Source organism: Anas acuta, chromosome 1 (genome assembly GCF_963932015.1).
Source record: "Anas acuta chromosome 1, bAnaAcu1.1, whole genome shotgun sequence".
NCBI lineage: Eukaryota > Metazoa > Chordata > Aves > Anseriformes > Anatidae > Anas > Anas acuta.
The window spans coordinates 203,336,326-203,357,652 of record NC_088979.1 but is presented as its reverse complement, the minus strand read 5'-3'; the positions used below and the strand labels follow the sequence as shown (position 1 = coordinate 203,357,652).

The 21,327-nt window shown below is 48.2% G+C and overlaps 1 protein-coding gene across 1 annotated transcript in view; it reads right to left on the bottom strand.

The window, feature by feature from the left end:
• The window catches only part of NET1 (neuroepithelial cell transforming 1), a 45,047-nt gene extending 30,923 nt beyond the window's left edge, over positions 1-14,124 (bottom strand). The window contains exon 1 of the mRNA XM_068670137.1: positions 13,922-14,124. Within this exon, the coding sequence (XP_068526238.1) occupies positions 13,922-14,046 (125 nt within the window). The 5' untranslated portion in view covers positions 14,047-14,124. The remainder of the gene's footprint in view (positions 1-13,921) is intronic.
• Positions 14,125-21,327: the final 7,203 nt, after the last annotated feature.

The window sequence follows — 21,327 nt, the reverse complement described above, 5'->3', positions numbered from 1 at the left end:
TTTGGCAGGGCTATAAAAAGATGCCCTGCATCGCTCTGGAGGCGATTAGCGCTGATCCCACGCAGGAGAAAAGCCCCAAGGGAGGGAGAGATTGGGGCGGGCAGCAGTCTAGGAACTGCGAGCCTAGTTCCTAGACTCCAAAAAAAATAAATAAATTAAAAAAAAATCGGAGCTGTAGGAAAAACAGAAAAGGAGACAAGAGAGAAAATAATGGGAAAAGAGCAAGGAGCGAGGAGCCGGGCAGGAAACGGCTGCAGGGTGGAGCTGCCTAATGTAATGTCTACACAATTTAAGGGTAAGGCTGTAAGAGAAACAGAGCTCAGGCAGTGGGTGGTAAGGCAGCCCTGAGTGACTTCACATTTGAAATATTTAAACATTACAAGGGCTTGAAGGTGTACTTGGCTAGTACAAAAGAGCTTGTTTAATGCTTTTACTTTTCCAAGGGCCAGTCCCTTTCATGCTTTTCTTCCTAAATGTAAGGATAAGTAAACACATTTAGCGCTGATAGCCCAGGCAGCTCAGCCAGCCAGTAACAAATCGACCCGTGCCGGGTTGACACAGGCCAGGAACCACCCCGGGAGAATTTATTTTCACAAACAAGGCTCTCAGTGTTTTATTAACTTCATTTTAAGCACTTCACCTAGCGCACCCTCTGCGCTTGGGCATGGCACTCATCTCCTTTCGGGGAGACCACCCCTCTTCAAACTATTTTAACCTTTAACAACCTTTTTTTCCCCCAACAGGGAATTTGGAGGCTGCAGCTTTGCTTCTCACGCAGCATTTTGGGCACTTCAGCAGTGGGGCACAGCTGATATAGGGCCGAAAGGCTGGTGCCCATGCGTGACCTAAGCCTGGAACCCCACAACTCCCACCATAAAACCACAACAATGCTTCTCAGCCCTCCCTGCAGGTGCTGAGGAGTGCATCTCACGATGCTTTGTACCCTGAGCCTCCCCTCCCTCCTGCCACGGGGAAAGCAGGAGGGGAGCATCAGCTCTGAAAGGACTCGGTTCCAGTCCTGGAAGGTGATTTCCAGGTGGAGATCCTTTCTTTTCTCCTTCCTGTGGCCAATTTAGCTCGGTTTGCATGTGTACGGCGGCAGAGATGGGGTTAGACCTCGGTGCTCTTGATGAAAACGACTGCCTCTGATTCCGTACGTGGCCCTGGAAGTTGCAGAGGCAGTAGCAGATAAGGAGCAGAGTAATGACAGCCCTGCAAGGAGAGGAAGAGAGCTCAAAACTCAGACAAAACAATACAGCGAGGGATTAAGAAATCAGGGAAAACGCAGATCCTGCAGCAGACAAGGAACTGCTGCCTCCAGGGATAATTTTATGGATGCTGGCAGGGAAAGGCCGCTGCTCGGCGGCCAAGGCAGCCGCATGAGCTAGCAGGATGAGAAGGGGAGGAGAGCTCAGCCACGAGTCTCTAATCTCTTTCCACGGGACAAGCACAAATACACCTGGAGTCTGTCTTCAAGCCTGAAGCAGAGCAGGAATGAGGTTTTAATAGACGCACCGTAGCCGTTCCCAGTTATTACAGCAAACAAACAAACCACCCCCACGCAAAATAAACCTCTGAGTGCAAGGGAATCCGACAGCACCTCGCTAGAAAGCGCAGCCGGGCTTCAGAGGAGAGAAAGTCTGCTAGACGTGACCACAGGAAACCCGTTATTAAAGCTCACTCAGCTCAGCCCGTGGTTATTCATGTTCTGGAGAACATTCTTGGACAGTTAGTACAAAGATTACTGTGTCTCTCCTACAGATTATCCTAAAGCAACTCTTTAGACAAAGAGAGCTGAGAGCGGTTCCAGAGCAATCCTGAATCCGCCCCCTTCTGTGTATGAATCAGCATTGCAACGGCCCCTCCACGTGTGCTCGATGCAAAGAGATGATCAGGAGCAAATTCAAGATCAAAACCCACCTGGGAGATGCTTTAGTCAGCTGAAATTGGAGGCAGTGACATCCCACATTATGTTTTTAAACTGGGCTCAGTAAAAAAAAATAAAGGCCCTGATGCATCGATAAGGACCAGTGCACTGACAGCACTGCACATCTCAGCACTTCCCTGCTATGGGGAGTGCTTCTTCCCCACCTGCTGATGGGGCACAAGATAAAACCCCGACCCATCTGAGCGATATAAAGCACCTCAGGGAAGGGGATGTGACATCTCCAGCAGCTGGCAGGCAAACCAGAGGCTGGGCTGTGTTGTGGTTAGCAGACACCTCGCTGAAAGGCAGCGCTTCTGCAGCAGCCTCCGTCTGTTGATAACTGCTCCGAGTTTCGGGGCCAAGCCCTCTGTAAAAGAGTTACAACAACACCAGCTGCTCCTTTCGAAAGATGGCCCTGCGCAGTGCAAAGTCCCCCGAAACTAAACGAATGCAAACGACAGTCATACAGGACCTTGAGTCCGCGCCACTAATTAGTTAGTGAGCGCTTCAGAGTGCTCTGGGTGATGTTTTCCAGCCAGTTTCAGGGACTCCTGAACGCAACTACCGTTAAAAAAACCACAAACATGGAAATTCAGCCACTTCAGCTCGCTGGGAAACCTCGCAGCTAGAGGTTTAAACTGATAGAGAAGCAGTTGCAGAGCCTTAAGACCTTTTTTTTTTTTTGTGTGTGTGTGGGTGGGAAATGAGCTTAACTCCACGCACCAGGCTTCTGTGGTCTCTCTGATGCTGGAGACTAACATATTCTGGGCTGTCAGCAAACCTGGAACCACCCAGGGAACTTCACAGAAGAGCTTTTAAGTGAAAAGACAGGTGATGAACGCTCGCGGCCCTGCTGTGTTCCTGCTCCAGACCACCCACGTGCCCCCATGGGCTCACGTGCTTTGGTTCCCCGCTTGCCTTCCTCCTCCCCGAGTCATTTTAGATCTCACCGAGCTCAAATGGTTTAGGAAAAGGACACGGTCAGCAGCCAGCGTGTCATCAATGACTATTAATTGTGTGGGGAGTGGAAAAAGGACGCTCGTCGGTAGCAGTCAAGTTACTTCCCTTTATCCCGGGTGGGGAAGCAGTAACCATTGGACTCGGTGCAGTTAAATTAATTCCAAATGTAGCCCAGCCGGCCAATTTAGTGTAAATATTCAGCTCAGATTTAAACACTCGGGTTGAGCCTTGGGGTGAGAGTGAAGGGAGAGCTGTTTCCCGATCCAGAGGTGACACCTAGAGGAAGAGGATTTCATTGCGTGCTTGGCAGTTCTTGAAGAGGCTGAAAAAGGAGTCCGAAAGCTCTGCTTGAAACTCCATTTGCAGTGGTTTTGGAGTCCCTGCTTTTATCCTAGGACAGGATAAAATAGCCCAGGAGGTCTCAAACCCCCCCAGCAGTGGGTAAGCTGATTTATTGTTTTATGCCCTTCCTAACAGACCTTGCCGCTGTTCCCTTGACTCAAACTCCACACATTTTGCTTTTTAAACCTCTCTCGATCTTATTCACACACCCTGAACAGCCTCAGCCATGGAGGTGAGGCTAAAAAAGCCATCCAGGCACAGGCCAGCTCCAAAGGAAGCCAGGCTCCTTCACCACCAGTCCTTGGAGCGACTTGCTAAAACACGCAGGAGGCTTCAGCCAAGGTTGGTGTTCCTCCTCCGCGTCAGGCAGGGCCGCCCCAGATTTGCAATTCTAATCACGTTCCTAGCTCCGAGCCTTTTCTGCTGTCTGTTTGCTACGGCTTCCCCAAAACAAACACGGAGAATAAAGGTGAGCAGCAAAGCGTCCAAATAGGGCAGGGATGAGGGTTGCAACACGGAGCCTGCAAGGCCGTGGCTGCACGGATGTGTTTTACACCCCTGCTCGCGGGTGTAAATGCCTCTTTTGGAGAAGTTGTTGAAAAATACGGGGTTCTGCGCAAGGAACAAAAATTGTCTTGTCCACCTGGGACCCATCCAAGCATCCGAGAGGTCTGAGATAATCCATGACTCTTCCCTCCCTCTTAAAAGGCTGCTGGGAGGGTGTCTGGTCAGTCCCGGCCTTAATTTCTGGGAAGACTTCAAAGGAACCCTCAATGAAATTGCCCGAGGAGGGCAAGGCAGCAGGAAGCCAAGGCCTGTGATCAAGCCTGCCTCCCTGACCATTTGCAGGTAAAGCTGAAGGTTTGCTCAGACAATTGCTCGCAATTAGGTTAAACGCTTAATGAGGTGCTTCCCCTCTCACCAGGATGTGGTAACTGGGGGACCACCAGCCCCGTAGCACGGTGGCATTGAAGAGATTTGCTGACAACCTCTAATTCCTTTGCTTCTCCCAGCAAAGGCAGGAGGTTGAACTGAATCAACAAAGCTGCAAGACTTAAACAGTGAGAAGCACAAGGTAAGTATTTAGGCAAGTCAATTCTATGTGAAATTGTGGCTGCTTTCCAGGGACTGCTGAAGTTTGCCCTGCCGAACACAAACGCTGTACAAAAATGAAGATGTGCAGCTAGGAGGACGAAGTTAATGACCATTTAAAACACTATTTGGAAGCAAACCATCACCTGCTGTTTTCTCCAGCTCACTGAGTATGCTAATGGTGTCAGGGTTTACTTTAGAAGACCAACCTGATCCCTAAACTCATCCCTGCAGCCTTTGTGTTCAGGGCTTGTCAGGAGGTGATAAAGTCACAAAAAAAACTGCTGCCCACACGTGGCTGCGAGGACCAAAACTGACATTTTGTGTTCTTCTACCACATTTACCAAAGGCTCACTTCATGGCTCTCCACTGCATGAAGGATTATTTCCTAATGTGGAGTATTTTAAAGCTTTGCTTTAGCATGGAGCTGTCTGTAGCTTCATCTAGCATATAAAGTGATTCTAGCGTTCACTCACATGTCAGGTTTTTAGCAGACCCTTCAGTTACAGCAGTGAAGGCACCAGCTTCACCCTACAGATACTAAACAAGGACCCACGCTGTGTGAAATACACTATCTTCAGGAACAGCTCCCATGCAAACAGGAATTCCTGTTACTTGAGTGCAGAATTTTGAAATTCAAATAAGGATTCGGCGTGTTCTGAACACTTATTTCAGCTCAAAGAGCAGACAAGCATTACCAGGATAAAAGCAACACAAGTAATGAAATTTCATCAGGATCCCCAGGAACTATTCATGTGATTTTTTTTTTTAAGTACTGTCTAATCTTCATTCCACTGATTTATAATTGGGGTGGAAAAAGCTTTTCGATCCCAGTTAACTGCTTTATCTCAGCAGCAGCACCAGGAGCTTCCTCCTCATGAATTATTTTTTAGAAAAATCATTTTATGAAATTTTCCCTTTCTCTCACCCCGCTGCTTCCCAGTTTGTTCATCTCTCACTATCGCATTCCTTTCTGGGAAGAGTTCTTCCTTCCACAAATTATTCTCAGGGCTGCCTTTATCACTCTTTTCCTTTCTCAGGCATGTCGAAATTTTCCTTTAAGTTTCATCGCTGCAGGGGTTTGATACTCTGCAGAAACCCCGTGTTTCCTGCCATTTCTTCAGAGCAAGCACACAGAAGATAGCAGACTCAAAGCTGATGCAGAAATGAAAGCATAAAACATACTGGCAGATCTGACAGGAAAGGAAGAGAAGGGAGGAAGGGGAAAAAATGAAGACGAGAAGCATCTTCAGCCAACTGATAACAGAGCTAGAAAACAAGCGTTAATGGGAAGGGTGAAGTTTTTCCAGTATCCAGAGAGGAAATCCTTGCGAGTCAGCCACGATGCGATGTTACTGCGATTTGCAAATGGCCTGGCACTTGAGATGAATCCGTTGAATGAAGCTCTCTAGGGTAAAATCCTGTAAATAGGGTAGAATCTGGGAATTTACCAGGAATTTTGCTATCAGTTTCATCGAGGTCGTATATTTATGTGTGCATTGCTTTGAAAAAAAAAGCACTAAGATTTAAAAAGAAAAGCATTGCTGGAAAGCCCACTGAATATTCCCAAAGTAGAGAAATGAAACAAAAACAACTTCCCAGCACAATAAGGTCCAGAAGAAATTGGGTGATTCCAGAAGAAATTGGGTGTTTCCAGGTTCAAAGCCCAAGCTGCCTTCCACCAGCAGGCCTCGTTCAGGTACTTTTAGAGGCTCCTGAGCTGTTTGCTTACTGCCACAAGCACCAACATCCTCTACAACCACCAAAAGATACCACTTCCATGGTTACCACCTAACAGTCTACATAAATACATATTTTTTATGTAAAAATAGATTCTTTTATGTAACAGTGAACGTATATTTACACATTTTAAAATCAAATACTGACAGTTGCCTTCCTCCCAGCCTCCAGCAACGATGAGCCCCTAATTTGGGAATCCTGCATTTATAAAATTAAGTTAATGAGCAAGCACTAATTCAAACAATCATCGTCTTCCTACAGAAAGATTCATGGGCTGCAACCACTAAGCGTGCACACTAAAGAGGTCCATACCACGTCTCCATACTCCCTGATGTCAATAATTATATTTTTGTATTATTGCAATAAAAGAAACTGCTCCTGTGAATGGGAACAGCTTGGCAGATTTATTACTTCTGCAAACCCGAAGGGGACTTCAGCAAGTGCAGGACTTCTGCGTTGGCACTTCTCAAAAGTGGTCCAAGACGTTTGCTCACATCCTTCCATATGTCAGTGGTTCTCAGAACTTCAGCACTGAGTATTAAAACGCTACTTCTTCCTAACGGGCTGGGTTTTACCACCCAGAAAACTGGAACCAAAAGGAATTAAGCAAAAGCTTTGTGTTAGAACAGAACCTGGAAGCATTGACATCCGCTGTGATGCCAAACTGAAGAGCAGCACTTGCTCAGTAGGAAAGGGAAGGAGGCAAACCCTTGAAGGTACACACAGCTCTGACATTTGGAAGCTCGACCTGACAGGGGAAGATGAAGATGTCCCATAAATCCTATTAATGGAAAAACAGCGCTGTCTCCTTCTCCCAGGCACGTGAATGCCTCTTCTTCACCCCACACAAGCTCACCTATCCACACAACAGACAATTTTGGAGGTTAACAACAATCCTGCCCCTATGTGACACGCCCAGCACTGCATTAAACTCCCTCCCACCCCATTTCTGCAGAGAAGCAGAAGGGCTTTGAGGCTGACAGTTTTCCTCTCCCCCTTCAGCAGTTTGCTAAATACGCCAGAAGGGAGCACCCCCTGTGGCAAACATTGAGCCCCGCTGCTCCTCCAGCACGCTTGGAGATTTCACCACCAAGAACATGAGGTTTGCTGGCTACCACCTGGAGACCTGCACACCAGCACGTGAAAATAAATGCCAGGTGACTTGATAATCAGAAGTGTTACGGGTCCACCGGGGCAGGAAAGGATTTTGCAGGCAGTTTTTGTGTTTTCCATTGCTACTTCGATTTAGAAAATGCTTTATGGAGCCAAACTAACTCGCCAGTTCTTTTCAATCTGAGCTCTTGAACTCCAGAAGCAAAACTGGAAGTTTAAACTTCCCAAGAGGGAAGGGCAAGCAATGGGAGCTGGTGGAATATTTCAAGCTCAGCGGTTTCAAGGCTTGTGTGTGAAGCTAGAGCAGTCAGGGAAGGAGCTACACCCTGAGTCTACGTTGATTTTAGATCCATTTGGCACCACAGAAAGCACCAAAGCACCAGGATGCTGGTCTGAAGCGCTGGCTCCACGTTCTGGTTAGAGCTCAAGTTCTTACAATCCCTTCTCACCCAGCAGAGATGCGAGGACAAGGTCTGCTGCTACGCTTCTGGAGGTGAGATTATGAGTCAGGAAACAAGATGACTTTGGTATCACTTGAACTTCATGCTTAAACACATGTCAAAATCTTGATGTTCATGCAAAAACAAAACAAAAAGTCTTTGGGGAAACAGAGCCTTTCCCAGCAGCTAAACTCTGGTCACTGTTTGGATACACCAGGCATTTATCTGCTTTATCACTGATTTAACACTTTCCCTGACTTTATGTAAGGCAAAGACCACCTTTATGTTGTCTCAGTCTCCCCTGATGCACCAGAGAGCCCACAGGATGCAGTCAAGACACGATGAGCCTCCTCCTCAACATAACTGAGGAAGATGCCTGCATTGCAACTCATTTGTAAGAGTTCAGTAAAATGATTCTCCTTGTTTGGAGTCCATCCTCTCCTGGCCAGATCAGCAGGACTGTAAGAATTAGTTTATTTTTCTCCGCCTTTCCCTGCAGAAGCAGGGCTACTCGTTTCATAAAGCTCTTTACATTTTACTGAGACCAACTGTGCCATTGATTTTCACCTCCTCTTTCCAAAGCATATTTCAGATCAACCATCACAACCACCAGCTGTTAGAAGTGCATTTGATAAATCTTTTTGTTTTCTTAAGAAAAACTGCACCTACTTTTAGGTAAGGACCAAAAGAGCAAGGTCTTCTCTCCATCACACCAACCTTTGCCTACAGCAAGGCCAGAAGAGATACCTAGAGTTCAGAACATCCCTTTTTGGGGAAAAATTATTTCACTGGGTGCCAAGGCACTGAAGGGATCGTTATCATCAAGGGGCTACGTTATCAGGAGATGCTATCCTTATCTTTTGACTCACAGGCCTGAAGCTGGCTGGGCTCAGCAAAAACCTTTCATCTCCCTCCACCGCGAGCTCCTTATCTGATGGGTGCCTTCTGCAAGGCATCTGCGATGAGCTTGCCCTGCAAATATTAATTGCAGCACTAATAGGTAGGATTAAGCAAATGGATGCTGAGGATAATCGTTTGTGAGTAAAGATAATTATTTGGTAAGTGTAGCATGACTTCTGTTTTACAAGACAATAACAAGTCAGGCTATCATCAGCACGTAGTAATTAAGAGAATTAAGAGCCTGGTGTTGCTCCCCGTCAACGTTCACATAAAGGGAAGCTGAGGGCTGAAAGCTGCCCTAGGTTTTAACAACTGGCTGGGGGCATTTGCCATGGAGTTTGGGAAAGCAGCAGTGCCACGTTTTAGAAAAAGCAGGTTTTGGATATTTTACAGGTCTTTTCTTCTTCATTAACACCCAGGAACTGAGAGCACACCATGGGGAAGGCGGCTCCACGGGCGCTAGCAGCATTTCCTAGGTATTTGTGCAGGGTGAACTTCGGCTTCTTTTACTCTCTCTGCCCGTGCTTTAATAAGTTTAGCACATCCTACCAAAAGGAAACAATTCTCCAGAGCTCTAACTAGTCAGGTGTGCTCAAACCTTTGTTCCTTGCAGGAAAACACCAGGTACAAGGCAGTTCCCTCGCACCAGCAGGCGTTAGTAGGTGCCCAGTAGGGTCAGGATTTCATTCCAGTTTGCTACAAGAACACTATACTGGATTTCAAGAAGTTTTCAGACACTCTGAGCACAGGGAAAGATGAAAATAACTATAAAAAGCTACTAGATATTTCACTAAAAACGAATTAACAACAGTTTATACAGGAAGAAACCAGTTAGTAACTAAAATATACTATATAAAATATATAGATGTGTTTATAAATATATATATAATATATATATAAATGCCGCTCAGTTTTTGAGGTACTTTCTTCCTAGTCCTCTTCCAGCTGTTGAAATGTTGCAGAGCTCTTGCACAAAGAAGTGATGAAAAGAAACAAGTAAAGGACACATAAGCAAGACCTTAAGCCTTAAAAAACCCATCCTGGTTAGATTTTTGTGTACTGCTGCCCCAGTATCAACATTTTCTTAAAGCAGTTTCAGGCTGAGGCCTGGACACAGTTCAGGTGTCTGTGCTCCTTGCAGCATCACCCATCTCCCGAAAACTCCACATTTAGGGCCCGTGGCAGCACAAGCGACTGAAGTGGACGCGTATTTGCATACCGTGCCTGGAACACGCTCAGACCCAGACACAGCCTGCTTTTGGAGTAAAACAGTGGTAACATGAGAGCCTCTAGACATTTTCTGAAAGCTGCGCTGTGGCTTCCAATTATGCTCAAGCGATGCATTTTAATAACTACCTTCTTCAGCGCAGCAAAAGTTTCCATTTGTGCTAACTTTGAAGTGATAATGGTAAGGGATGGTGCAGGTTTGCGCTCTTCGTTATTATTTTACCAGCCCAAGAAAGTCTGGTGGAATACAAGCTTTAATCACGCCAGAGATCAAGAGCAAGCAAACGCTCACTGCAGAAAAGCCATAATTAGGGAGAAGAAAGAGGTATCGCCATCAAAACCACGTCGTGTTAACTCACAGGCCAACAAACGACTGCCTTGAAATAGGCTCCGTGTGCGCCGCGAATAAACACAAGCCGAGTGAAGAGCTCGCAGTAAACCGTGCGCAATGAGTGGGTGATCACAGAGGATTTAAAAAGCTTTTTTAAATATGTAAACATCATCTGTGAAGGACTCTCTTCAGCTGTCTGTAAACCTCATGCTTCTGTGTGGACAAGCAGATTCTCTGCTGCCATCTCTGTTAGGAAGCCTCATCCTGAGGAGCCTCCCACGGGGCTGCAGGGAAGGATCCTGTTATGCACAGCACCTCTCCAGTGAGAGGCCACCACCAAAATCTCACCTGTTCCCAATTCAGCAACCCCGTGGCCAGAGGGGAAAATGGTTTAGCCACTGCCTGAACACAAAGCTTTGCTTTTTCGGGTGCTGGCTCAAGAGAAAACTCAGCCAGGCGGCTCACCCTGTGTGAGTGGGACCACGGCAAGGAAAGCAGCAGGAACAGAGCTGGTTTGGGGAATCCAGGCCCCCTCCACCCCTCTGGCAGGAGTTCCCCATCGATGCCTTGGCTGTGAACACAGACTGATGCTGTCAGTCTCCTCCAGCACCTGCTGCTGCTCTGCCAAGCTCCTTTGCCAGCCTCCTCTGCTCATCTCTCCAAGCAGCAGCTGTTTGTCCCGCTGCTTTCTTTACCCAACACCAGCCAGCCTGCTCCAGACTCCAATGGCTCTGTGTGACCCTGCGCCACCACCTCCGGCTGCTTTTGCAGGAGGAAAGCTGCAGAACGCTTCTGGGTATCAGAACTGTTAGATTTTGGGCAAAGGACAAGAAAACGGCACAGGTTTATGGGGTTGGAGGTACCTGTCTCCTGGGACACCCCTGCTGGAAGCTGCTCCTTCCCAGTGCCAGCCTCCTGCAGCTTGGCAGGAGATTATGAGATGTAAGTCGGGGTTAAATAGCGTGTCTGGGGCAGGAGAGAGGCCTTACTGCTTTATTTGTGTTACCTCAGCAGAGATAATACACCCCTGAGCTGTCAGCCTCACCTGGATTCACCCCAGCACTAGATACGTGAGGCTGGGAACAAGATTACAATGCAAACAAACCCCCAACGAGGTTTCTTGCACCCATCCCAGCAGCCTGCCTGCAGTTTATTTGCCGCTTTCTAGCTACCAAAGCCAGGGACACCAGGTTCAGAGCAACACCACCCCTGATTCTGGGTCAGAAACCAGCTGCCAGCAGAGCAAAAAGTCCTCCTGGTAAATCCATCCTCCTCTCCCACCTCAGGAGAGCTGTGGGCACACTCCTAATTTCTCTGCTCAGAGAAATTACCTCTTCTGATGGCATTTTAATCATGATTCACATCGCCACGCAACACTGCTGAGGGGGGAAAGATACAAAGGGAAAATAAAGACTTTAAAGCAGACCCCAGATCAGAGCCCTTAGAGGAAATATCCCCAGTTGCATGAAGTCACAGCCTAAAAAAGGGGAAACGAATACTTTAAAAAACAAACTCGGCCAGTTTGAGGCTGCTCAGGAATGTCACAGCCGTGAGGGTCTAAGGGTGCAACAGCAAGGCAGCGGGCGCGAGGGGATGCGGCTAATAAAGGAGATTACCTCGCCCTCAAACCCCGCTGAATGTATTTCGTGCATTCCCAGGCTTTCAAGCAGAGGCCCCGGGCCTGCAACTGGAGCTGTTTGTGCCTGGAGAGATATTTGCCTAAAATCAGCCTGGTGGGCAGGGTACTCCTCCCCTGCGGTCAGGTTACAGGGCTGGAGACAAAGAGCTGCTTCACGCCTGGGTGTGCACGGCAAATCAGCTGGGGGAGAGGCAATCCGTGGTGCATAAGTTTAAAAATATTTAAATTCTGGTGTGGAAGCACTTGCCTGTGGAGCAAGGGCTTTGCTGAAGCACTCAGAGGGGTTCTTCCATGGACCAAGCAGCGTTCAGTGCCCTGGCTTGTGAAATTTCCATCTAGAAGAGCCCCAAACCCGAAGTGCCCACGCTGGCTGCAGCAGGTGGATAGGGGCAGTGACAGCCAAAAGGGGGAAAATCGCCCCCTAACCTCACGAGATCAGCCTGGTTTCAAGCTCAGAGATCCAGCCCTGCAGCAGAACCACTCAGAAATAAGACATTTTTGTGTATCTGGTTAAAGTAATTAAAGAAAAAGCAATGAGACCTGCTTCTGGATGCTTATTCCCTCTCTCTGTTGTAGTTTGCCAGCTCTCCAGAGTGGAAGGGATTAAATAATTTACATTAAACGTTCCAAGTAGTTTGCTCTCCACTATCGGGATGGCAAAACCACAGCTTTGGGCATCCCAGGACAAGAGCCCCCACCACCTGGAGCACCCTGAGCTGGTGGTGGGGCTGGGATGCAGGAATTGGAAGTTTTTCATCTTTTAAGCAAGAGCTGGACTGGAGACCTCCCAGATTCCCTGCTGGCTAAGCCTCCCTGTCATTCTCAGGCCAGCAACTTCTTCAACTCACAGAGCAATGCACGACTGACCAAACCTCGCCGGTGAGTTTCATCACCTCACCGAGACGCTGAAGCCTTCAATTACTCCACGCTTTTCTAGAGCAGTAATTACGGAGCCACAATTTGATCATCACGATGGTAACACGGCCTATTTCTACAAAAAGCATTCATTTCTAAAGTTCGTTGAAGCGTTCTGCCATCCAGAAGACATAACGGTTACTAGAACCAGCCAATATGAAAAGCGAGCTCACCAACATCCACCCTGCTTTCATTTTAAGTCACTTAAAATAAAATATCCATTCTGGCTGTGAGGAATTTTAACAGGTTTCAAACACAGATCTGCCCAGATTGCCCCAGATTATCCCCAAGGAACAGTTGGGGCACAAAGCAAGCTGCCAGGTTTGGATGCAAAGGGCTGGAGTCCCACACCAGGCACAAATAACCACAGCACTGAGGGAAAGACCCCTAGAGGAAGTCATTTCCTAACCTTGAGGGTAATAAAAAGTAGAAATCTCCACTGATCACCCTGGGTTTATCTAGATATGAGTCAGTAGTTGGGTCACCAAGGTCAACCGCTGCCCACGAACACATCCAGGTCTCATTATCAGGGTCAACATCGATAAGCTGACCTTGGGTTAGTTTATGACATAATGGTTTCTTCCACGGGGTGGTCTTGAGAAAGGTCTCCCAGATCCAACGTATTGAAATACCAGTAATAGATGACGCACAGAGGGATTTAAAAATCAGAGTAAAAGCCCAAGGCTTGGCTGAGCCCTCCAAGGGGGACCTGTCCCACTCCAACCCTCCCCAGAGAGCCCAGACCCCACAAAGCAGCCCCAAACTCCATCGCCCTTCACAACTCCCCCTGCCCCCAGCCAGAGGAGAAAGACTTTTTCACAGAAGTCTAGGGCCTGCTTAGGACACAAGGATGGAAATAGGATCAACAGCCCCTCTAATGAGTCAGGAACAGGCAAGGAAATGAGTTATGACCTGAGGAAAGCCTCATCCCCCCACACTTTACAGTATAAGATACGTAACTGGCATACCCCACTCCCAATTATAGGACACTCAGGGACCCCCTAAACCCAGATCACTTTATAAGACAGGACAAAAAGCCAGCAGGAGGGGAGAAAGCATCCTTATATCCGTATTTTATAAGGTGGGAGAGCAGCGGATTCCCTGGATCCAGCAAAACTCCCCTCATGAGGTAGGGGACAGGGATCCCATATAACCGGGGGGGATTCACCCATAAACCAGAGGGGTGCCCTGAAGGGCAGAGTCCCTAATAGGGCTGAGGAGATTTCCCCCTCACAACACCCACGGGCGGGCTCCAGCCCCTGAGGGGGGTTACGGGGAGGGATCGCGGCTCCTACCGGCTGCACGACGCGGCCCCACCGGGGGTGCTGGCCGCCGGGGGCGAACGGCTGGCGCGGGGCCCTGCACTGGCCCTGCCCCGTCTCCGCCGAGGGGGTTTCAGGCCCGTGGGCTCGGCCTCCATGGTGCTATTCGGGGAAAAAGAGAGGGGGGGGGAGACGGGGAACGGGACCCTCCAGGGCTCAGCGGCGCCGCTTCAGCCCGGCACAAAATGGCGGCGGCGGAGCCGGTCCCGGCGGCGCCTCAGCGGTTTGAAAATGGCGGCGGTGCCGGCGGCAGCCAATCAGAGCGGCGGGAGGGGGGCGTTGCTAGGAGACGAGGGGGCGGGATTAATGGAGGGGCGGGGGGGGAAGGCTGAGGTCAGCGCCCCCTGGTGCCCGCCTGAGGGGGGGAGCGCGGGGAGGGGAAACTGAGGCACGGGGCTGGCTCCTCGTCCCTAAATCAAGTGTTGTGTCCCTTTTTCTCCCGTTTTCATCCTTCTTTTCACCTCGGTGAAGTAAAAGCCAGTGCCTCACGCCCCCCCTCGGGAGGGTAGCGGCGTCCCTTTCGTTGGAAGGAGGCAGAAATCGCTGGGTTGATGGAGGAGAACTCCCCCCCCCCCCCCCTTAATCTCCCCTCAAAACTGAAAAAATAAACTTCAGAAATAAGCTACGATCTAAAAAACGTGCCTCAGACACTCTATCAAAACACACATACAAGTGGTTTAAATGTGGTGCAGGCTGGGATGTGACCCAGGGTGAGGGCATGGGGCCAAGGCTGTGGCTCCCCTCACAGAGCCGCCTCCCTGACCCCTTTCTCCTCTGGCTTTAGCAGGGGTTTCCCTCTCCCCTGACAAAAGAAAAATAAAAAAAAAAAGAGTGAACTGAGTGTGCCCCATGCAGCATCATGAAACAAGGTGAAAGTGGAAGGTGGGATTTTCATCTCCTGCTTGGGGTGAGATGAGTGGACTCTCACAGGCCACAGTCCCTTACTGAGGTCTGCAGTGTCCTGGTGTGAAACCACCATATAAACGCTTTACAACACGATCTTAAATTCTGATAGTGCTGGGGAATAGCAGATGTTTTGGCTAGACAGGCATTGGCTAGCAAACCCCGCAAATTCTGCCTTGAAAAGCTATCAGACGCCCGCCTGGTTCGTCCCACCCCACTCCAGGTTAAGTGGGGCTTTGAGCAAGACGCAGGGTGAAAATTTAGATATTTAGATAAAGAGACATGTCCCCCTTGGGTGACATCCCAGTTACCTTCATTTCAGCCCTTCCCCTCTGTGAAAAGTGTCTGTTATATTGGGACAAGTTCTCTCTCGTGGAATGGCAGCCCTAATCCTCCCAGTAGAGAGAGTAGGTAATGGTTTATCATTGCTTGGAAATTGGATTTATCTCCTCTGGGGTGCAAGTCTGCTTTTAGACCAGACGGCTTTGGCAAAAAGATCTCCCTTTAACAATGCTGGCACCCCAGACTGCTATGCTGGAACGGCCTTTTACAGTTTATCATCTTCATTTCAGTCGCAGGTTGATCTCAACTTCTGTGCACCGGTTGGATGAAATGCTTTGAAACGCATTAAAAACCCCACATATGCCCAAGGCATTTCACTGCCTTGGCTGTATTTTAGTAATGAATCAGAAATGAATTCTTCAGAGGTACTAAAAACCAAGCCTAACTTTGAAGTGGAACCTGCAACTTGATTCAGAAGAGCAGATACTCCTGCTTTAAGCCGAACAGAGCAGCCTGCCAAAGGGTTAAACACAACCATATGCGAGGCAAAGATTGGAAGGTTTTAGAAAGAAATTGTGCTTCTATTTTGAAATGTGCCACTGGGATAGGAGGAAGAATAAGCACACACAATACGCCAGGCTTACTCTCAGTGGCGTATGCCAGAGTAGTCAGGCTCAGCGCTGATATTATGCCAAAACGAGAGGAATTAATTTTGTTTATTCTATTCCAGTGTAGACTTAACATGACAAAACTGTGAAGTTTCTATTTTTGTCCAAACCCAAACAGTTTAGCAAATTGCATTGTCCCACTCAGTATTTCATTTATATTGGCTAATAGTTACCGATAGACGTTCGCATACTTCATCTCCACCACTCATATCCTTTAATTTCTTTCCAGTCCCTCTCCACAGCTCTGTCTCCTGCCCTAGAGACCTCACCGGCTCAGATGAGCACTGGTTTCTTCAGCAGCCATCCACAAACTGGTGTGTCCTCCTGGGTTTGAAAAACTGCCAATCTTTCAGGACTTTTTAAAAATGATTTATTTATTTATATTCATTTTACTGTTATTTTTTTATTCTGTAATGGACACAGCCACATCCCTGAGCACTGCCTCCCCCTAGTACAGCAGGCTGCGAGCCGTGGGCTTATCAAATGTTTCTTCCATCTGGCTGGAGAACTCAGAGCACAGATGTTAGCGATCTGAAAGGTGCTTTTGGCAGACCTTGTCTGCTAAAACTATAAGTGTGTAGGTCATGAGGAGTGGGTCCCCCCAGGTGGGTCCCCCAAGGGTCCCCCCAGGTTTCCCTGGGAACCCAAGGAGTGGGTCCCCAGGGAAAGTCAACACTCTCTTGGTGAAATCAATGCTGAAGGCCCTGTTAAACTAAAAACACAATGGGAGAGGACACCACGTGTCCCATCAGCAGGTACCAGTGTGATGCTGGTTATCCAGGTTGGTGATGTTGTCATAGATCTATGACATGGCCTTGACGTCTTCCATGGAGCCTGAGTGCACCTTGGTGGGGTGGAAGGTCCCTGTCTTCAAGGAGATTTGTAGGATCTGAATGACCAGGAACACTTGCAGGATCCACACTGATAAGCAGGCACTTAAAGAGGATTTTGTGAGACTCCTACAGATGAGTCTCCAACCCAGATGTAGGTTTTTGGAGGCCACTCTTCCTTAGGAGTCTGTCACAAATGGATTGAGCTGTGGCCACAATGGGGAGCGAAACCCTGAAATCTGAGCTCAAGCAGATTTTTTTGATTTTTTTTGGCTTGTTACCCACCTCCATCACACTGACCTGTGTTTGCCTTTCAGATACATGTTCAAAATAAAGTCTCCATCCATCTTCATACAGCATGAGCGTGGCAGAACTCAGACTGTCTCCTCTCTGCACCCATTGTGCCTTACCTGCCGTTTTGGAAGTCTTGTTAACCAGCACCAAAATCTAACATTACCAACCTGGGGTGTAGTGGTCCCAAAACGTTTTTAGCATCTCTCTTCCCACTGCTGCTCAAGGCAACAGAAAAAGAGTAGACACCAATCTGGATTTTGTCTGTTCACTGGAGACCATGTTATAAAAAGAAGGCAGGTGGTGGTGGAAAGAGGAGAACAGAGCAAGGAGAAGCAGACTGAAAATAAAAGTCCCTGTTACCTTTATTTATTTATTTTATTTAAATCTTTACATCCAGAATAGTCACGGGATCTGCTACCAGTGCAGGACAAAGGGGAACCTCAAAGCATGGGACACAGCTCAGAAGAGCTGAAGAACCTCTCGTGGGCCACAGGACTCCTAGTGCAAAACTGTAGGAGAGCTAAGAAGCCAATCCAGCCGGGAGATCCTCTTCATGCCTCTTGAAATCCTTATTATTAGATTTCCACTCTTTTTTTTTTTTGTATCTCTCCAGTGTCTGTGGGCTCGGGGGCTGGTCAGCTGCTCCTCCTGTCCTCTGTCACTGCTGAAGGACTCAGGACTTTGTTCATTTGCTTCATTATGGGGATGGAGAAGAAGAAAACCCTTCCTAATGCTGAAATCTGCCTCTCACACATTCCTCCCTTGCTCTGCTGATGCCTACCAGACTGGAGACATCATGCCCAAGGGAATGCAGCTTCTCATCCCAGGCAGCTCTGAGGGCAAGCACAGGGCAGGAAGGGTTCGTTAACCTGCTAATAATCAACACGTGAACACGAGTCTTCATTGGCCTCACCCAATGCCTCCTTCCCCTGCCTTATGTGTGAAACTTAGCAGCTGCATAGCCCTGATAACTGCTCCTTGTGCATTTATGCGCTCATTAGAGCTTGGTATTTTAATAAGTGTAAGTGGATTTAGTGTGGTATATAACAATATTATCTCAAAGGCAGGCATTAAGCCCAACACTGCTTGGTACAACCAGTCTCTCTCCTGCCTGTCAGGAGCGTCCTGACTTTATGGCCAAGTCCCTGGTGGTGTCTGAGGCAGTTTACTCCACCAACGATTAAATCAGTGCTTGTCAACGACAAATTAGGGCTGAAGATTGTGCCCACACGATATCCGTGGGGTCTGAGTGCTGAGAGTCCCACTGATGCTGCAGCATCCACCTGCTAGTGAGTGCTGCCAGGGGTTACAAAAGGGTTTCACTGCGTTTCCAGGAGCTGGTGGTGCTCCAGGAGAAATCTGAGATTTGAGCTTTTGCTTCTCGTCTTCTTGGCCAGAAAAGATTTTGCTCAAAGGAGGGCTTCAGCCTGCAAGGTTTTCTCTCCCCAGCTCTCAGCAAGGAGGAGTGGAGACTCCGCTGACCTAAATGGAGAGTCTGTCTTGTTAGGACTGTGCCCTTTTGGAAAGATTTCTTTTTCTTTTTTTTCTTTTTTTTTTTTTTTGGATTAGAGAGGGAATTAGTAACACATGCATTAAGGACTTGTGGTTCTTAAACAAGCCGACTTAATTAGGCGAAGATTAAAGCACGCTTCATTGACACCGATCTCTTTCAGGATTCAAAGCGTCGAGTTGTGCTGCCGAATTTTATGCACTTGGCAACGTTGCTCGTCGAAGCACTTACACTACTTTGAAAGTAGTCATCTGGAGGATCCGAGGCAGCTTAGACGTTTATGGTGCCATAAAACCTTCGGCCATAAATTGCACATGATTAGGGTGTGTGTCACCATCAGTATTCAGAGCCGTTAAAAAAAATAATACAAAAAAAAAATCTATTTTCTTGAAAAACCTAGAAAATAACACCATGAAACGCCATGAAAATTGCCCTCGCATTCCAGGTAGTCAGTGAGCATTAAGCTAGGTAATATTTGGGGTTCACGGTCACAACGGGAACTCCGCCAAGGGACACAGGCAACTTGTGGAAGGTTTCAGAGCTCTTCAGCGAGGCTTAAGAGAGATCCTAGCTGGCCGAGCTGCTGCTGTGAGCCTCCAGTGATGCATTTCCCAACTGCTGTGCACCACGCAGAATTCATTCCTTTTAGGAGAAAATTAAGCAAATGAGTTTGGATAATCCACGGTGCTCTGCTCTGCTGTCCTCCCTCCTTGCACCTTCTCCAGGCATTATGGTTGGGCCTCGTTTGGGTTTTGTCTCAGCCCAAGAGCTGAGCAAGGTAAAAAAAAAAGGCAAGTTTTAATAACAGCGCAGCCCTCGCGTGTGTTTTTCCAACGCGTTCCATCTCTCGGCAGATGAAGGAAGAAGAGTTTTGTTCTTACATCTTCAAACTCCTTGTTTACATAGGCTCAATGACAGCATTTATCCTTCTCAGAGCTTTAGGGCCAGTAGAAAAAACCCCGCGAGCTGCAAGCAATCCGAAACGTCAGTCATGGGTGAGCTTTGTGACATGGGAAGGGCTCTTGCCCAAAACTTCTCCGCACAGCTGAGCACAGCAGGGGAACAGGTCCCTAGCTGCAGCTTCACGATGTCCTTTTGATGCTGCTGTGATTTTATTTTCAGCAGCTCCCTATCCTTTTTCTAGAAGGATAACGTGCAGAAACGAGAACATCCCACGCTGCCAAGAACATCCTGGACAGTCAAATGCGTCTGCCCATCTTTTCCAGCACGGAACAGATCTCTGCACACTGAATCTTCAAATTAATCCCAATAATACCAATTAAACATCTGCACTGAAACGCAATTCTTCCCAAACGCTTGCTGCAAAGCTTCAGCTTTCAGCTCCACCGACGGCAGCGTTGGTACCTCCGAAATCAAACACGAAGGGAAGCACTAAGGGGGAGTTTTTAGACTGCTGGTGAGATTGGCAAGGATTTTTTTTTACCCCAGCTTTGCTCTCGATGCTTCCCATATGCAGAGGGGTGGGAAATAAAGGCGCCTCACACAGAAGTGGGTCAATAAAGATTTAAATCCACGCTGAAATGCAGCATGGGGCAGTTTCCTGGGGAGCAGGGAATGATGGAGAGGGGCTGGCTCAGTTTCTTTTGTTTTAAAACTAAAAATTGCAATACTGGAAGTAGGATCAGCTATAAAGGGAGCAGAGAGCTGTTGGGATCTGTCGCAGAGCTAGATAAAGTCACATCGCTGGCAGAGGAAAAGACACAGCTCTGCCACTTGCCTTTCTGCGAGGAATGTGCACACAGACACACGTGCTCGAGGGCTGGGATGGCTTCAGCTGGACGGAGAGGGAAGTGCAGGAGGCCGGTCACTGGGAGACCTGCTGAACAAATTGAAAGGAAAAGTGCCCGGGAGCTGACGCTAAGGTTGGCCAACGTTCAAGGGCACGAGACAAACTCGTGGCAGGGAAACTCATCGAGTGCTACGGAGCGTGTGGAAACCACACGCCGTTCAGAAAGTCCCCGAGCTGAATAAAATATCAGCGGAGAGACTTCAGGGGATGTTATATCCATTTCCCCTGCCCTTTACCCTTCTCCAAGCAGCTGCTCACGGCCATGGCTGGGAGCAGGGCACCGGGAGGCAGACCTTTGCCTGACACATCACAGCCACTCTGAAACCCATTCAAGAATAAAAATCCATCTCTCTCCGAGTTACTTGAGCAGAAAGCTTTTCCTTAAAGCATTTACCTTGTTACTTCGAAGCTAATTAAAGGAAGAAGAGTAGAAACAACCCTTTGCAACTGGAGAATGAATAAAAATACACCCTCGTGGGCTCTTGCTACAGCTGAACCCCACCACGACGAAGCCCCTGCCCCGCAGCTGGTTGCTATCTGCTTTCGGGGAGGCAGAGTAGAAGCACAGCTGTGCAGACACAGATCCAGAGAAGGTGCTTTCTCCACCCTCGGTTACGGGAAGGGCTTCGAGGCAGAGCCTGGATGGGGGAATTCTGCTGGAAGGGCGCGCTGCCGAAATATGCGGTTCCACTCCAATTGAGCCGCCTCGCAGCGCGGGGACGGGGCTGCCAGGGTTTTATTTGGAAAGGAGAGCGAGGGGAGAGGGGAGGGGAGAAGCTGGAATGTCAAAACATCCCAACCTGATAGCCTCGCGACGGAGGCTTTCGGTTTTAACCACTTTTTGCTGGAAACTTTTTGCATTGCGGCGGAGGATGCTGCGAGTTCCTACTGATGCTGAATGCTTCTGTTGACAGGGGTGTATTGATCATTTATTTTTGGGATAAGATTAACTGATTATTTATTTATTTATGTATTTATTGAGTATATCGGATCCCAAATTGCTGCACTTATCTTGCATTGCAATGAGGTGTTTGCAGGAGCCAAGGAAGGAGGGGTAGGAAACCACGGAAGTGGATTTGTCC